General features: G+C 35.9%; 1 protein-coding gene across 2 annotated transcripts in view; it reads right to left on the bottom strand.

Moving 5' to 3' along the window:
- Window positions 1–16,988, bottom strand: part of CHD1 (chromodomain helicase DNA binding protein 1) — a 59,934-nt gene that overhangs the window by 9,058 nt on the left and 33,888 nt on the right. The window contains exons 14-31 of one of the 2 annotated variants that reach the window (XM_027656902.1): window positions 16,204–16,394; window positions 15,193–15,381; window positions 14,715–14,877; window positions 14,188–14,340; window positions 13,651–13,722; window positions 10,562–10,711; window positions 9,830–9,978; window positions 9,496–9,592; window positions 9,283–9,378; window positions 8,136–8,312; window positions 7,804–7,964; window positions 6,424–6,465; window positions 5,561–5,691; window positions 5,047–5,185; window positions 4,178–4,328; window positions 3,038–3,160; window positions 2,533–2,670; window positions 47–310 (exon numbers count right to left, since the gene is read on the bottom strand). In XM_027656902.1, coding sequence (XP_027512703.1) covers window positions 47–310; window positions 2,533–2,670; window positions 3,038–3,160; window positions 4,178–4,328; window positions 5,047–5,185; window positions 5,561–5,691; window positions 6,424–6,465; window positions 7,804–7,964; window positions 8,136–8,312; window positions 9,283–9,378; window positions 9,496–9,592; window positions 9,830–9,978; window positions 10,562–10,711; window positions 13,651–13,722; window positions 14,188–14,340; window positions 14,715–14,877; window positions 15,193–15,381; window positions 16,204–16,394 — 2,586 coding nt within the window. The remainder of the gene's footprint in view (window positions 1–46; window positions 311–2,532; window positions 2,671–3,037; window positions 3,161–4,177; window positions 4,329–5,046; window positions 5,186–5,560; window positions 5,692–6,423; window positions 6,466–7,803; window positions 7,965–8,135; window positions 8,313–9,282; window positions 9,379–9,495; window positions 9,593–9,829; window positions 9,979–10,561; window positions 10,712–13,650; window positions 13,723–14,187; window positions 14,341–14,714; window positions 14,878–15,192; window positions 15,382–16,203; window positions 16,395–16,988) is intronic. The other variant, XM_027656903.1, reaches the window with a different exon arrangement.

The following is a 16,988-nucleotide window of genomic DNA, read 5'->3' as shown; positions in this document are numbered from 1 at the left end:
CTAGTGGCCTTTTCTAGTGCTATGTAAGACAAGTAAACCTAGTTACCTTCTCTTCCTTTACTTCTTTTTCTTTCTGTGTGGATTCTTTTACTTTGTTTTCTCTCTTTTCTTTAATATCCTTTTCTTTTAATTCTTTCTTATCCTCTTTTTCTTTTTTCTCCCTTTTCAAATCCCTCTTATTTTCCTTTTCTTTTGTCTCTCTTTTTTCTTCAGCTTCCTTCTTTATACCAGTATCTGGCTCAGGCTTTTCTTCATTTTCTTTCTCTGCTTTAAATTTTTTATGCAGATGTTTCACTGAAACAATCTCATCCTGCAATATGCAAGCATATATGTCACATCAAACTGAGTTCCTATCTATACACTTTCACAACTATCAGATTAAAACACTTTTTATCTGTTCATTCTTTCTTTTGGGACACACAATTTAACATCTATCAAATAGAACTGAATGCAGCTGCAAAGACAGATGAGAACTACGCACTCACTTCCTTGATGTGACAAAGCAAGTACTGACTTGGCAGAGGCACTAGGTGTGAGAAATTGTGTCCACTTGGAATTAACTTCAAATTCGGTCCCTTTAAAGGTACTTGGACTCTGAAGAGCTAAAATCTAAAAAGAGGCAGGTCTTGCAAAACTGAGCTGCTTGGTCAGGACGCTCAAGTGATGGGGATGTTAGAAGACCTCTGATCTAGTTAGATTTGTCCTAGTAACTTTTTACCAAGCCCATATTAAACATTCACAGGACAAGGTAACAGAGTCCCGAACTTCTCTTTTCCAGAGTTGTTTGTTTTTATTAGGTTTTAAAAAAGCATTAGTTACAGACTGTCTGATAGGGGCCCGTTCAACTACTTGAAGGTGAAAATCTCAGTTCATGACTTCAAAGTGTTCACCTATAAGGCCGGAGACAAAAACTAAAATCCTTCCAGACACAAGAAAAATACGACAGTAAATAACATATTGTAACGCAAGTGCAAGAATCATTATCATCTCTTTAAACACACGTTGGAAGGGCACATATAGAAACTGTTGCAGAAAAGCAGACCAAGGAATGTCCAATACCTGAACTGAACAAGTATTTAGATGAGGTATGAAGTAATCAGCCCAAACAGGACTCTAGTGTTTAGGTATCATGGAAACCTTCTAGCAACAATCCAGTGAACTTCAGAAGTTTCCTGATAATTCTAGCAGTTAAACAGGTAAGTTTTAAATCCTGTATGCAGTATGGCAGCTAAGTAGCTGAGGCAAATCATTTAGGTGTCTCTTGTATATAGTCTAGTTTTCAGGAGTGCAATTGATACTCAATGTCCAAAGGTACTGAAGTGATGAATACCTGTTATTAAATACACAAAAGGGGACAGCATTCTAGGCAATTTCCCAAAACACAGTAAGTCAATCAACTGGCTGGCAGTGTCTTCTGAGTAGAGATGAAGTCTTAACACTTATTTTTAAGTGGTATGAACCCTTTAATCTGCTTAGTTTTAGGGTTTAGTTGCCCGCGTTAGTTTACCGGAAACTAGTTGACACATACAGTTCTTAAGTCTTTTCATTCCAAGCAAATTATTTCAGCTATAAACATAAGACAGTCTACACTGAATTTTTTTTCCTCTGGCTTTATGTTTTGGTTTTCATTGTACAATTTTAATACATACAGGAATGCTTTAGTTAAAAATTACTATAATTTTATAAATTTATCGTGGTCCTTCTAACACTGAATAAATTTTAACTTTGTTTTTCTGGAAGTATTTTTTCCTTTAGAACAAGTAGACAATTAGAATGGTTTGTAATAGTTTACTTTAAAGCTAGTAGAGAGTAAATTATTGGTACGTATAGATTTCCACTGATTTATTTCAACTACTTTCAAAATCACAAAATTAGCTGTGACATAACCCTAACTTTTTATGTCTACTGGTTTTCCTGTGTGATAAATGACAAAAATAAAAAGATCTAACAAAAGCAGAGGCCTAAAGAAATATCAGAGGCAACAGAACACAAAAAGATTAAACAGTTGATTAAACAGTCTTTTTAGATAATGAGAGCCATGATGTATACAGGAGCTCTCACGTGCAAGCCTTGAAATATAATTTTTTCATGCTGCTCTTTCTAATTGAGCCTGATGATTTTCCAGAGCCCAAATAAAAAAAACTTTACCTTAAGAATCACTGTCAGTAGTTATAACACACTAGCCAAAACACTTAGTTTCACAATTGTGTGATACATTAGGCTTCCATTTCTATCAAATGCAGTGTTGAAATCTGTAAAGAATGCTGAAACTGAGCAATATCACCAGTAACTAGACAATAACATTTTTTATAAAAATTTGGAAAACTACTCATAACTTCTGAGTTATGGCTTATCATTAGACTAGATACAATTTTCCATGTGCCTGCACTGATACAACATCAGTTGTAGTGGCCACAGGAGAAGGACGACATTCAGGTGCTTTAATTTTATTAAGCAAGCAGAAGACAAAATACATATTGATACTAACAGGAAAAACTAAATAGCCATCTTCACCATGTGAAAGATACTCACCTTATTATCCTCATCATCATCTTCATCAGATTTTTCTGAGGGCTGTGGTGAAGAATCACTTTTTATTTCTTCTTTTATTTTTGCGGCCTTTAGCATCTTATTCTTTTTAGTTCTTGCTTTCCGCCTCTTTGAATTGCCCTGAAAGCAAATTGATCTCTTTAACAATGTCAACTGACAAGCATCTCTGCACTACAGTTGCAAAAAAAGTATTTGCTTTTACATCAAAGAGAGGGTTCCTTTTATTTATTGCCACTAATGACCACTGCTTTTTTCAGGACTGGAGACAGAGCATAGTGCAATAGTAGAGAATACACACAAATAATAAGAGAATAATATAGTGTGAAACTTGCAATAAATTTCCTGAGTTAGTGTCATGTACTATGATAAGCAACAGAGTAACACTACATGAATAAAAAAGAGTAGAACTAAAAAAAAGAAAAGGATCAGCAGACATGCCTAGAAGCATATTGTTTTATTTCACTATTGAATGCCAAATTTTACTTACTGCTCCAGCAAGCCTTTGTGCTTCCTTCCTTGCAAGGTCTTTATTCAGTAATTTAATGAGGTAGTCTGCACGGGTCTGTAACTGCTTGGCCTGGGGTTTCTTATCGGGATCATCAGGCAAAATCTGAGGAGAACAATGGTAGTTTCACAGATGTGAGTACATATTATCAATCTTAGATGTTAGCCTGCAGAACACAGAACAGAAAAACCTCTGCAAAAGGAAGGGGTAAACAATTCACTCCAACTATACCTAACAAATATGCCAGAATGCTTGGAGCAATGGAGAATTTCTTAAAGTTTTCACTCCTCTCCGATTAAGCAACTAATGCAGAGTCTTGGAAATTGTCTCACAGTCTAAAATTAGCTCAAAAAACCAGTCTCAGATTTCTGTCTCCACTCTGACAGTTCACCTAAGAAATTCTGGGCACCTATACCAGTCAGTCACTGAACTCCTGGCTCTGACTCATTCATCTTCTAAATGCAGAACTCATTACAGTGTATCGCAGATGCCAAAAATACAAAGGTATGGTTTCAAAAACCAGACAAATTAATGGAAGGCAGGAGTAGGTATCATTATTAAACAAATGTGGACAGAGACCTGGCTCCTCACATCCCAGATCTCTAGGCCGGTGCCACAAAATTTACTTCATTCACCCCAGTCTTTCCCTCAGTACCTGTCTCTCACTATTGCTAAGAGGCTACTGCACTAATTCTAGCACAGCTACTCTCAATGTTGGGAGAGAAAACAGCTTTGACTGAGGAACCTGGGGACTGAGTGGGGAGAGGGAAACTGAATCAAATTTCTAGAAAAACCTCCCTTCTCAAAAGTTCAAGAACACAAAATTAACAAAAACAGAACATCCAAAACAGTGAAGGAAAAGACCTGAAAAGAAAAATTCAAGTGACAAGATGCTCAGCCACTTGAGAACATGGCAACACAACTGACTGCAAGAAGGATACTGCAACCAAATACATGAGACCCTAAAATATAACAATATAGAAGAAGGGTAGTCTGAAGTATAACTGATGTATAATATAACTGCAATTTCATTTATTATAAAATAAGCTCTTTCAGTAACTCTATTTAATAGTATCACTACCTAAACAAATAGTCCTTAATGAAATGTTGTAGATGACATACCTTCTGTGTCAAACTGAGATCAGGATCCATTTTTATCATTTCCCAGCTGCCATAACCATATTCATAGATGCCTATTAACAAGTTGGAATCATCTTCCTTACCCCATTCTATATCAAAATGAGCAGCCTTTGTGTGGCATGGGATGACATATCTAGATGAAATGGATTAGAAAGACAAATAAAGGATTTTTACATCTGAAGCTTAGTGAGGGAGAAGGGAACATCCTAGAAGTGATGTAACTAGATTTTCTCTGCTAACAAGCTGGTAAATTTAAGAAATTAATCCAAGTATTTATTATTATATTTTATTAACATTTCCATAAAGTATTTATTGAGATCAGCACTGAAATGTCTTTTAAAGCTTATTAAGACTAAAATATGAAAAACAGACATCTGTCTGTTGCCAGAAGCTGCACGACAGAGTTTGTTAGCCATGAATAAAAGCAAAAATCATCATCCAAGTGTAACTGCTAACTAAGTGGATAGTTTGGAAATTGTGACACACAAGGTGGCAAGGGAAAAACTTCAGAGAGTAGAAACAACTACTGCTGTGCTTTGAACATTCCTCCCAAGCAGAGGCATTTAGCAGCTCCTGAGCAAACCTGAATTCTAGTCCTAATTATTATTAGTAACTGAACACAGTTCCTAGTGAATATAGTTGAGAAGTCAAAGCTGTTACTGGCTTCTGTGGCAAGGGAAGAAAGGATTAAGTACTGACGTGGAACAGGTTACTGCTGCCACTTCTTATGGGGATTAGAGGGATAACGCTTTTAACAATGTGCTTTGAGTCCAAGTTGTCAGAAAAACAGTAATAAAATTTAACAAGTTTTCTACATTACTGCGCCCTTTAAAAAATATAAAAATCAATACCTCTTTCTTTCTTCTGGATCTGAAGGAATGGATTTGTGCAATGGTGCCAATTCTTCTTCATGAGAGATAACTAGCTTTGCATTCACCTGCACTCCTGAGATTCGGAATGTTGGGCCTTTAACCTTCCCAAGTCTCCCTCCTAAAAATAAATACAAAGCTATTAAATTATTTACCTTTACAAATACCATCAGAAAAATGTAAAGAAAACAATTATACCAAATGACCTTTTCTTAACTAAATGCTTGAAGTAAGCTCCAGAATGAAAGAATCTTCCAGATAACAGGATTATTTTTAAATTTCACAGCAAAGCAAAAACATATTGCATTCTCCAGTGACAAGTCACACACAGAAAGGGAAAACAGTCACCTTACTATAACCCCTTTTTTAAATCACCCAGTATGCCAACATTTTTGTGTTTTCCAACAAAACTGTTTTCTGTTATGATTACAGGGTATGAGTAATTCAGTCTTCTTGACGCTTTTCAATGACCTCTCAAGCCCCCTGAACACTGTACCTGCTCTTTCTTGTCCAGATGAATTGTCCTTTAAGGCTTTAATGCATCCATTATGTACAAGCTCCCCCAAACGTCTAAGATCTGTCTCTGATTTATCAACTAGCTCAGCATCTCTAGCTACAGCATCTAACCTGTAATAAAACAAATACACATTTTTATACCTCTGAAACTTTGGCAACTTTGAATGATTCCTTCAGACTTTGGTACTAGAAAAATGATCAAATAAGTTACCAATAATAATATCAAATAAGCCACCTGTGCTTTCTGCACTCTGTACAATTTTGAACCAAGAAAAAAACCTGTATATGATTCAGGTAACAAAGGGTGGTAAAAAAGGAAGTGTAAAGGACACTAACCCTAGTGTTGAGTTAAATTACTGCACATTTCTTTAGAAAAGGAATCATTATATCATATATATATATGTATCATATTTTCATATGAACTATTAATATTTTTAAGGAAAATAAGGTTGGGAAATTTTTCTTAAAATAGGAATAATGAAGAAATATGAAAATTTCAATACGAAAAATGCAACACTGACAGTGGGTAAACTGATAGGCTTTCAGCAGGTTATCAAACATGACAACTAAATGACTATCATAAATGAAGATAAAACAAGTCAGCAGGTAAACATAAAGAAAGAGAGTAAGTATTCCTGCAAATGGAAAGGTCTGTTGGGTGGCTGTTTGCACACACACTATACACGAAAAAGTGAAAGACTGTCAGCTAAAGTCATGTTATATATTCAAGGCAAAAAACTAGATGATGTATTTTCTCTACTGCCTAAGGTTTCATGGTACATTCCAATTTTTATGAGAACAAGATTCCAAATTGCTACACAAATAATCACCAAACAACTTTACCTTTCAAGAGGGCCACCAAATTTCTTGTAACTCTTGATAAACCTAGTAAGAGAAAATAATTTTGCCATTTAAATATATTCTTAACAAACTACACTGCTTTTAAAATTGTTTAAAAATTATATATTGGCAATGGGGGGGAAGGTACAGTGAGCAGGGCAGTTTCATATACTTGGATAACCCAAACAAAGTCAGTTTTATCAGTTTAAGAAATTATGTAAATAAAACAATAGAAGGTATAATTTATTTCAGAAATTACTTTATTAATTTCAAAACTCCAAAGATTCAGCAGCTGTATGTATCTAATCATAAAAACTGAATGCGGATTTACAGTATATCAAGATTTCAGACATTATGTTATGCATTATATAGTGATATAGTTCTTAAAAGGAGCAATCTGCAACAGGTTAATTGGAAGATTTTGGAAAATGACATGAAAAATACTCTGTGTTGAAATGTCTAAGTGATGGAAAGAAACTGGAGATACCCAGAATAGAAAGACAATTAAATAAAAATAAATAAAAATAATTTAAAAAAAAAAAATTTCCTCAATAACCAAGGTCTCAGATTGCTAGTGCAAGCACAACAATAGCCTTGAAAAAGTCCCAATTCGTTGTCTTGTCAGATGACATGGAAATGCAAAAAGGATTTTAAAAGCTATTCTTCAAATCAAAATATTTTGAAAGCTTTACAGCATTTTAGAGAAACATGCATACTTAGATTTCAGAAGTAAAGTAGCATTTCACAAACCCAAAAATGTAAAGCAAAACAATTCCTCCTACTACCAAAAAATATTTTAGCAAATATTTAGCAAATACTGAAGGGACCAATAGTAGTACAAGTTTCAAATAAGATTTTATATATTTTAATTTTAAAAACCATGTATAACAATTCAATTACAGCGTCAAGAATTTAAAATGAACCCACAAAATTCACTCAATTTTTTTTCATTTGCCACCAAATAGATTTACATATTCTTTCAGCACTGCAGTTTTTAGATAAAATGGTGAGAAGCAGACTATTTTTCTTATTTTTTTACAAAAGAAAAGTTCACCCATTGTAAAATCACTGTCAGTGATCACACAGTGAAATCACTGTCTTCACGCGTTGCAGGAATTAAAATAAACCAATCAAGAGTATTTTTCAAACCTAATTTTATACCTCATTAAAATGGGTTCAAATTCTTGCCATGACAGTTCACTATGTCAGCACCACAAAGTACAAAAGGTAAAAACATTAAATGCCTAGAATAAAAAAATTTCAGACAATTTCATAAAAATAGACTGCCTTCTGTATTTTCAAGCCTAATAATAATAATAAACATGTTAATAATAATGGTAATTTCTTGCCCCTTCAAACATGACTTGTGGTCCTGTATCTTACCGCCTGATCTCTGCATCGCTAAATCCTTTAATATTTTCTCGAGGAATAGTTCGTGGTCTTCCACGTTTTTTTGGCCTTTTTCTTTCTGAGATGGAATCACTATCAGATCCAGAGTATCTTCTGCTCCTACTGCGCCTCCCTTCACTTCCATTAAAGCTTATCTAGAATTCCAGAATAAGTAGTTAAAAGCTGTGTGATTAACAAACATAAGTAAGTTTTACCCACCCTGACAAAAAAATGTTTTCAGAAAAGGAAAAGAGAACCCAAATCCCAACAGCAACAAACTAAATCAACAGCAACAGAGTCAACAACAAGTCAGAACTAAGAGACACCTGTTTTGCACAGTTTCTCATCCTTGGGAGCATGTATATTTCTTCAAGTTCTTTCTGTCTTTCCTCCTCTTCTATTCTTCGCCTTTGGACCTCTGGAATTATTTCTTCCCAATTTCTTGAATTTCTTTCTGGTTCTAGCTCAATATCATCTTCATCCATATTGGAAAAGTTGGCCACCTTGTATATCAGAATATACATATTTTCATCAAATCAACACATGACTCTATTTGAAAAAGACTGATCAACTACTATTTTAGGAACACAGAGTTACAGATGGCATATTTTATGCATTTATACATATTACATATTTATAGTTCTATTTATATATATGCTCTTGTTTTATAATCTACGTAAAATTTACACATAGAACTTGCTTCATGAAACAATGAAACATGTCTCATGAAAGTATTTTTATTCATTTAGGAAAGATAAACTCCTTTCAACATGGGTTAAGATGAGAAATGAGAATCTTTTTCTTCATTTAAAAGTTGACTAATATGGATGCACAGTGAAACAACTCCCTTGTGGCTGTATGATCGTTGTTTAACCTCAAAATAGGGCTAACAACATTTGAATGCCTGACTTAATGTGAAACTATAACAATATAAAACTAACCAAACATTAATACACTGTAGATATCAAAATATGTTGTGAATAAGCAATCAGCAGGAGAGTTATTTAATAATCTGCTGAACTAAACAAGTATATCATGCTTTGCTTTTTTTTTCTGTACACATATTTAATGTGTTTAACTGATAACACTCAGAAATACCTGATGTTCAAGTTTACTTCAGGGCTAAAAGTTACTTGGAGAAATTATCAACACAAACTATATATTGCATTCAGTGATATTACAGTTGCTTGACAAAGGCAGTAAATAAAACATATAACAACTACTTAGAATTCTAATAATTAACACACCCATAAATATATCTTTTTATTATCAAAATACAGCACATATTTTTAATTGCTTATACTGGTGGTAGGTACCATGTATTGGTGAAGATATTTCATTAGAAAGTGACAGAGAGTTGACTCAAGCATGTATTTCCTGAGAATGAAGAGACAGATAGGTACACAAAAGAGAAACGGTACTGTTTATAAACAAAAGTATAATTACAGTAGGAAGGAGAGAACAAAGCCATACCTTGAACTGTGAAAGCAACTCATCTCCTACAGTTAATGGGCCTGGTTCATTTTCCCGAGTTTCAGCTCTCTTCAAGATTTCATCTATATCCATTTCCTACGGATAAAAAAACCCCAAAAAAACACAGAACCCCAGAGAAGTTTTTCTTTACAGTTAAATAGTTCATACATACTTTTGGCTGTTTTATCTATCTAGTCCAGAAACACTGCTTACTTGGGGCTCCTGTTCTTCCCCTTCAGGTTCTTTAAAAAGTTCCTCAGCACCAAACTTCAAGATCGCTGATAACTCCTCCTTATTAAAAGGTGTTGAGCTGAAATAAATGACATTTCAGGAAAAACACTTTAACTTTTAACTTGCTCTACAATCGTAAGTCATTTAAGACTTTTCACTGTTAAATAAAAACTCTCCATATATTTAAAGATATATATTTAACATGCAAATAAAAATCTACAAAGACTTTGCATCTAATTTAACCTTATTTTGCCTTTCTTTAACAGAATGAAATATTCCTAAGGGTGAGTTGGTACAGAAACAAACACAAATATACCTTGAAGGAGTAGAGCCAGTATGTAGTACAGTTTTCCCTGTAGTGTCCATTCTCTGAATTACTAAATGATCTAATACCATCTTTTTCTTGGCTCGTTCAAGAATATCTTCTTCCACTGATCCTTTTGTGACTAGTCGATAAATATTTACCTGTGTGTATTTAAAAAAAAAAGTAAGCAACAGCAAGGAGAAATCTCAGTCATCACGGCATATCTTCAGAATTTATTGATGGGTTTCAAATATGAAATACTGGTTCAATCATGTTACCACAGTCTTTACAGAAACATTTAAAAAATCTCAGATAAGTAAACTCTTACACCTATCTTTCATCAACTTCAGTGACTCCACACAAGAATTGCTACAGGCAATAATGTCATATTTCTAATTGTTATGGTATGTCTTCTGCAAGAAAGAAACAATCCTGAAGAGAACTAAGAAATTCTTAAGCAAGGGGGATTTGTCTGATATAGCAGTTATTTTCTAGAATGACATGATGCCAAGACAAGCCCACAACTCTTCTCCCTCTCCCATCCAAATACCACAGTTGCCATATTATTTGTCCCTATATGGAGATTTAGAAAAAAAAGTGAGCACTCCTAATGTATTTGGCCAAATGCAGAAAGTATTAGTTATTCTCAAAAATATATGAAGACTGAATAGTGCAGCCAGAGAGTAAACAGTTAATGTACATAACCCTGCTTTAGGTCTGGAGCTTAAAGCTGAGTGTGTATACCTGTTTCTTCTGTCCAATCCTGTGTGCTCTAGCTTGTGCTTGCAGATCATTCTGGGGATTCCAGTCAGAATCAAATATAACCACAGTATCAGCAGATGCCAAGTTGATACCTAATCCTCCAGCTCTGGTGGACAGTAAAAAGCAGAAGTCCTGAAATTATAAAGTAAGAAATAGTTTTCTATCCAATGACTGTAATATTCCTAAAGGAACCAATATAACACTTATTCATGCAGTACGTAGGGTAGACTACAAAATCACATACTACCAATTTCATAACTGTTTTATAGTTAAAGCCTTTTTAAGTATAAAGCAAACACTGATTATCATTTTCTTTCATAGATAGTTACTGACTTCTCAACAGTTTAAAGGAAGCAGTATCCTAGAAGATGACCACTGTCATGGGTTTAACCTGTGGCTGGGTTTTAGTAGCGGGGGTGAGGGGGCTATAGGGTGGCTTCTGTTAGATGCTAGTAGAAGCTTCTACTGTCCTGTGAAAAGCCAATGGTAGACAGTTCCAGGAGGGATTTCCTGCTGCTGGCCAAGGTTGAGCCAAAGAGATGCGCTTCTGTAAAAACATATTTAAGAACAGGGGAAGAGAAGGTTGTGGTGGAGAAGAAATTCCAGTCCAGGAGAACAAGTGGTCACCAAGGTTGGTGCAGCCAGAGGTGGGGGGAAGAGGGAGGGGCTTCCCCCCCCTCCCGCAGAAGCAGGCCAAAGACTTAAAGCTGAAGACCCTGCAGCCCATGAACAACCATGGGGGTGCAGAAACCCTCCTGCAGCCTATGGAGGAATCCATGCTGGAACAGGCAGATACATGAAGGAAGCTGTGACCCTCTGTGGGAGGCCCAAAATGGAGCAAAGTCCTGCTGGAGACCTGTGGCCTGTGGAAAGGGAAGCCCATGCTGAAGAAAGTTTTTCCCGGGTAGGACTTGTGGCCCCGGTGGGAGACCCACATTGGTACAGCTCAACCCATGAAGGACTGCACCCCCTTGGGGAAGTCGTCCACAGGGCAACAGACTGAAAAGAACAAGGGGTGGATGGACTCACGCTGGAGAGGTTCATCAAGGACTGTCTCCCACGGGAGGGACCCCACGGAAGCAGGGAAAGGACTCGGGAGTTGCAGAGACACCCCCCTGTAGCCCATGGCGAAGACCATGGTAACGCAGGTGTCCCCCTGTAAACTATGGAGGACCTTTGGACTGTAAAGAGCCAACTGCAAAAAGCTGCTGCCCAAGCGATTGACTCAAACAAAAACGAACACCCCTCTCCCTGGTGTTCCCCGCCCCCCTGCACTGCAGAGGGAGGGAGGGAAGACCTGAAAAGAAGGAGGGGTGGGTGGAAGGGGAAGGTGTTTTAAGACTGTTTTATTTCTCACTTTTTAGCTCTTATTCTGTTAGTAATAAATTTAAGTTTTATCCTCACTTTGAGTTTGTTTTGCCTGGTAACACTGCCTTCTTTCAATCCTTATCTCTACTCATGAAATTTCTTTGCTGTTTTTTTTTTTCTTCCTCTCTCCTCTGTCCAGCTGCAGAGAGGAGGAGGGAGGGTAGTGGAGTGGTTTTAATAGGCCCCTGGCATCTGGCCAGGGTCAAATCATGTCAACCACTGACCAAAACATCCCAACAAAACAAAAGACTGGCCCAAAAGTACAAAAACCTTACTCTTAAAGCCTTGAATGTCACAAAGACCCCCTCCTACCCTCTGCCCCAAGCCCTGGAAGACTAGGCAGCCATGTCAGAGCAGGGAAGGTGCTTGAGCCTACACGTAACCAGTTAAGAGATAGGAACCAGAAGTCTTCTGCTAGGTTTAATGCTGTTCAACACACTCATGAATCATATGAAAGTGGGATAAGCAAAGTGAAAAAAACCTGTGACAATATGGAATTACTGAATAACAGATAACTATGAAAGACTGCAGCAGGATCTTGATACACTGAATAAAACAACATATGAAAAACAAGATGAAACAAAACAGGTTAAAAAACACAAACACAATTTTCAGTACAGCTACAGGAAACAGTAAAGCATTACACTCAGGAAAGAGTCCTGAAAATTGTTTTAAACATTTCCAGGTAGCCCTTAGCCCAGTAACATAAAAACTACACAAAACCCATACAAAATGTTATGAAATTTTAGGAAACAAATAAAAAAATAAAATTGAGAACGTGATTTTTTTTGCTGCACAAATGCATAGTTTGCCTCAATTTCGGAAGTGCATGGTTTAAATTCCTCTTCATTTCAAAAAACATACAATGTAACTGAAAAGATTTCAGAAAAAATCAACAATGTCTAGGTAAGAAATCTGAAATAGAATTAGCTTCTGCATTTCACAAATATGGAGGTCAGTCCTACTCCCTCTACAATGCAGAAACAAGCTCACTAACAAATGCTATCCTTCAAACACCAATTAAAAAACCCAATCAAACTGAACCCAAAAATCAATGACCAGTCAAACCAAAACAACCTCCCTTCCCCCAAATCTGCAAGTAGGACAACAGTTAAAGCTGAGCAAAGGTATGGAATGGCTTGCTAATAGGAATGCTAAATAAGCTACCAGTGTTCAAGTTTAGAATCTAAGGAATCACAAGAGACACCTACATATTCACAGGTTGCTCACAAAGGACTGTTAAACATCAGTTCTTTACTAGATTTATTCCAGGGCAAGTAAACAGGTGGCAACAAACAAAGATAATAGAATTCATATTTGAAACTATTCAAATATGGTTGTCTGTGCAAGGATATATGAAGTTAGTTCTGCCCACTGCCAAAGGAATTTTTTGATGCTAACTGCTTGTCTAAGTTCAGTGCTCTTGTAAACACTGTTAAGTTCTACACAGGAACAAAGCTGAGGTTAAAATTCTGCACCATTTACAGAGTACTTCGGTACCATTTTCCTAATTTATGTGTTTTCTACTTAACCTCTTCTAAATAAAAGAAATTATATAAACCTTATATGCTAGGCAGTATCAATGAATTTTCAACACTATTGATATATTCCTCACTTTTCTCAGCCTTCCTTTTTTGTGAAATGTTTTCTTATACTTCTTGGGAAAAAATAAAACAGATCCCTCAAGAAAAAAAATACCATACCTCTGATCCTTCTGCATTAAAATGATCCAGTGCTTGTTTCCTCAATTCCCCTTTTATTGATCCATCAAGTCTCTAAAGAAATGAACAATTATATTTAAAAAGTAATTCTTATACTATATTCAAAATCAGAGCAACTTAATTCTCAGCTGCTAAAGCTGCTGTGTGAAGGGAAAAAAATAATCAAACACTTCACATAATTTTTAATTCATCTCTTAAATTTCAAGCTACTACTTATCACAGAGCAACAGCCAGTTAGAAAAAGAATACATTTTATTCCCATGTTTTCTTAAGCCAAGGGGTAAAGGTCAAAAATCACAAACAGTTTACGCTGGAAAGAATTGCCAGGGTTCATTTTGTCTAAATGCCCTACTCAGGCAGGGTCATGTCCAGGTATCCTTTGAACCTCCAGAGGGGATGGGGATTTCTTAACCTCTGGATAATCCTGTTCCAGTGCTTGGGTACCCTCACAGTAGAGAAAAGATTTTTCTTATATTCAAGATCAAAGCTTCTCACTGCTACTACCACCAAGACTCTTACCTGAAATGGGAATTGACGGTATTTCAGATATTCTGCCAGGATGTCCAGCATTCTCACCATCTGTGAGAAAATCAGAACCCTGTTGCCGCGTTCTCGCAGACGAATCAGTAGTTTGTCAAGAAGGATTAGTTTCCCGCTGCTACGTATTAAATGCTACATAAAAACAAGAAACACATATTGCAAAATAAATTAATCTCAACACCAATATACTCTGAGGCTGGTTATAAGGTTTGCTTTCCTTTCTATTACTATGAGCAAAAAAAAAAGAAGGCAAAACTTCAACACTCTTAAGACTTCTACAGTTTAAAACATTTATTATGATAATATGTAATTGAAACTAGGGAGATTTATTGAGTCAATTCTCTGTTAATTATTCAGTTCCAATTAAGAAACAAAAATTACTTCAGTGTAAAAACCCAGCATAAACATTTTCCAGTTCAATAAGAATTAATAAAGTGCTTGAACACTATAAAATTGTGTGATGTAAAACGTTTCTTTTTTTTTTTTTAACTAAAAAGTGACATTACCTGTAAGGCCTCCTGTTTATTATAGAATTCATTATCATCTGGTGGTTTAATGAGGTAGCAATGGTTGCAACACTTCTTGAGTTCCATCATGATGTTCAAAAAGCCTGAGGTACTGCCTTTTGAACCTTTGCTGAGGGCTTTGTAATTTCTGGTTAAAATCCACCTATGATATAAGAGGTACAATATTAGTAACTTCTAACCATATGTGGAAGCAAGACAGACGTAAACTCTCAAAATATGAACAAGGTAAAGAAAAAGAGCACCTCCTAAAAGAATGTCTAAACATTCCAAACAAAAGAAACTACATGAATAGACATTAGACCACCGTAATTCCTGCGTCCTTGCTTCACAGATTTGTCTTGCTGTGAAACCCTGCAGAAGCCTCGACTTCTGTACAGTATAAAAACCATTATAATTCAGTAAACTGCATGTAGACATATCACTGAAACAGCACAATTTACAATAAATTGGTACATACTTGTAGTATTGCTTCTGCAATGCACTCATTTCCATTCTCAGAATTTGCTCAACTTTAGCAGGTAAAGATTTTTCTACATCTTTTTTAACTCTTCTCAGCAGAAATGGCTCAAGCTCTTTGTGAAGACTTGCATAACCATACTCTCTCCCTTTGCCATGCTCCTCTTCAAAATCTTCCCACGAGGAAAACCTTTAACATAACAATGCATGAGCACAAAATAGTGACATACTATAAATAACATAAAGTAAGAAGGGTAACATAAACACACAACATGCATAAATATATCATAAGAGCACACACACATTCAGATTTCTTCCCTACTCCCTTCTGTTTTGTTTATTAATCTACTTATGTGTTGCAGCTTGTATGGTCTAGCTGAAGTGTAGCTGTGGTCTGTACTAACAGACAAGGACAGACTTTGTGATCAAAGGAAGCCACTCAGCCACAATAGCTTTGCTTGTAAAGTTCCAAGAATTCAGTACAATCCACGGCTCTAAGAGAGCTATGGCGCTCGGCACTTACAAGATGTCTGAAGGAACATGTACTTTTACACACAAGCTCTAATTTACCCTAGGTCTAAACAGATCAGTACAAAATAAGGTCAATACAGTAAACTTACTGTATGTAAAACATATGGGAAAACCAGCTATCTGACTGAACCATAGGATACTGGGCATCTTGATACAAATTTGTTTTCATTAACAGTGCTAACACAGAAAAAATTCCATTCTGCTTCCCCTGAGTAAATCCATGCAGTTCTCCTCTTGGGCTAAGATGAAGCCTTTTTTCCAGGTTCTGATTCATCAATCCATCATTTTTGTGCACTTTTGATAAAATGGGAAAAGGTGACAACTTCTACCAGCGTTATTTACTTGAAGCAGCATGAAAAGATATGCACCTACTTTACAAAGATTATTTATATTACCTCTCAGTAGAACTCTCTACCTCTACTGATTCTCACATCGCTACTCTACTTCACAACAACAAACTTGACAGAAAACTCTTTCTTACTTTTCTGGCATGATGAAGTGCAACAAAGACCAAAGCTCTTTGAGGGAGTTTTGCAGAGGGGTTCCAGTAATAAGAAGACGGTGGTTAGACTTGAAGTCTATTAAAGTTTTGTACAGAAGAGAGTCATCATTTTTTAAACGATGCGCTTCATCAACTCCTATGAATGCCCAATTCAGACCACCCAGGAATGACTTAAAGAAATGGAGAAGGAGGGAAACATTATATAAATGAACATATTACATAATTTTCCACACTATATAATCAAGCTATAAATAGCATCATTTCTTGGTTTATTTCAATAAATTATGGACAGCTATATGTTTTTAGTACTAATTATGGCCTTTACACTTGCCAGGTTCAATGAAAAGCATGCAGACATCCCAAGAAAGCCAAGTTAAATTTATAATTTAAAAAAGTGGTCAAAAGTCTGACCCAAAATAATATTTACATAGAGGGGAAAAAAAAAAATCACTATTGACTACTACTTCCCAACATGTACAAAGGAAAAATGGTCTGCTTTCCGAATATCTGTAAAAATTTTCACATACTGTTAGGAGGATTAACAGTAACTCTGTGTGCTGCCACTATGCAGACAGTATTAATAAATGTACACGTATACTGTTTGCACAATATCACAGAAAAACTATATGTGATTTCATATTTCTGTATCGTATTTGGGGCTAGGGGTTGGGTTCTTTTTCAGCTCCTTGAGAGTGGTCTGCAAAGAAGTAGAGCTTGAAGATGGGAGAGAATTATCACAGTAATGAGACTCAAGAAAACTGGAG

This window comes from Corapipo altera, unplaced genomic scaffold, assembly GCF_003945725.1.
Source record: "Corapipo altera isolate COAL_440 unplaced genomic scaffold, ASM394572v1 61281, whole genome shotgun sequence".
Classification (NCBI taxonomy): domain Eukaryota; kingdom Metazoa; phylum Chordata; class Aves; order Passeriformes; family Pipridae; genus Corapipo; species Corapipo altera.
The sequence above is the reverse complement of the archived record's forward strand: the minus strand, read 5'-3'. Positions and strand labels throughout refer to the sequence as shown.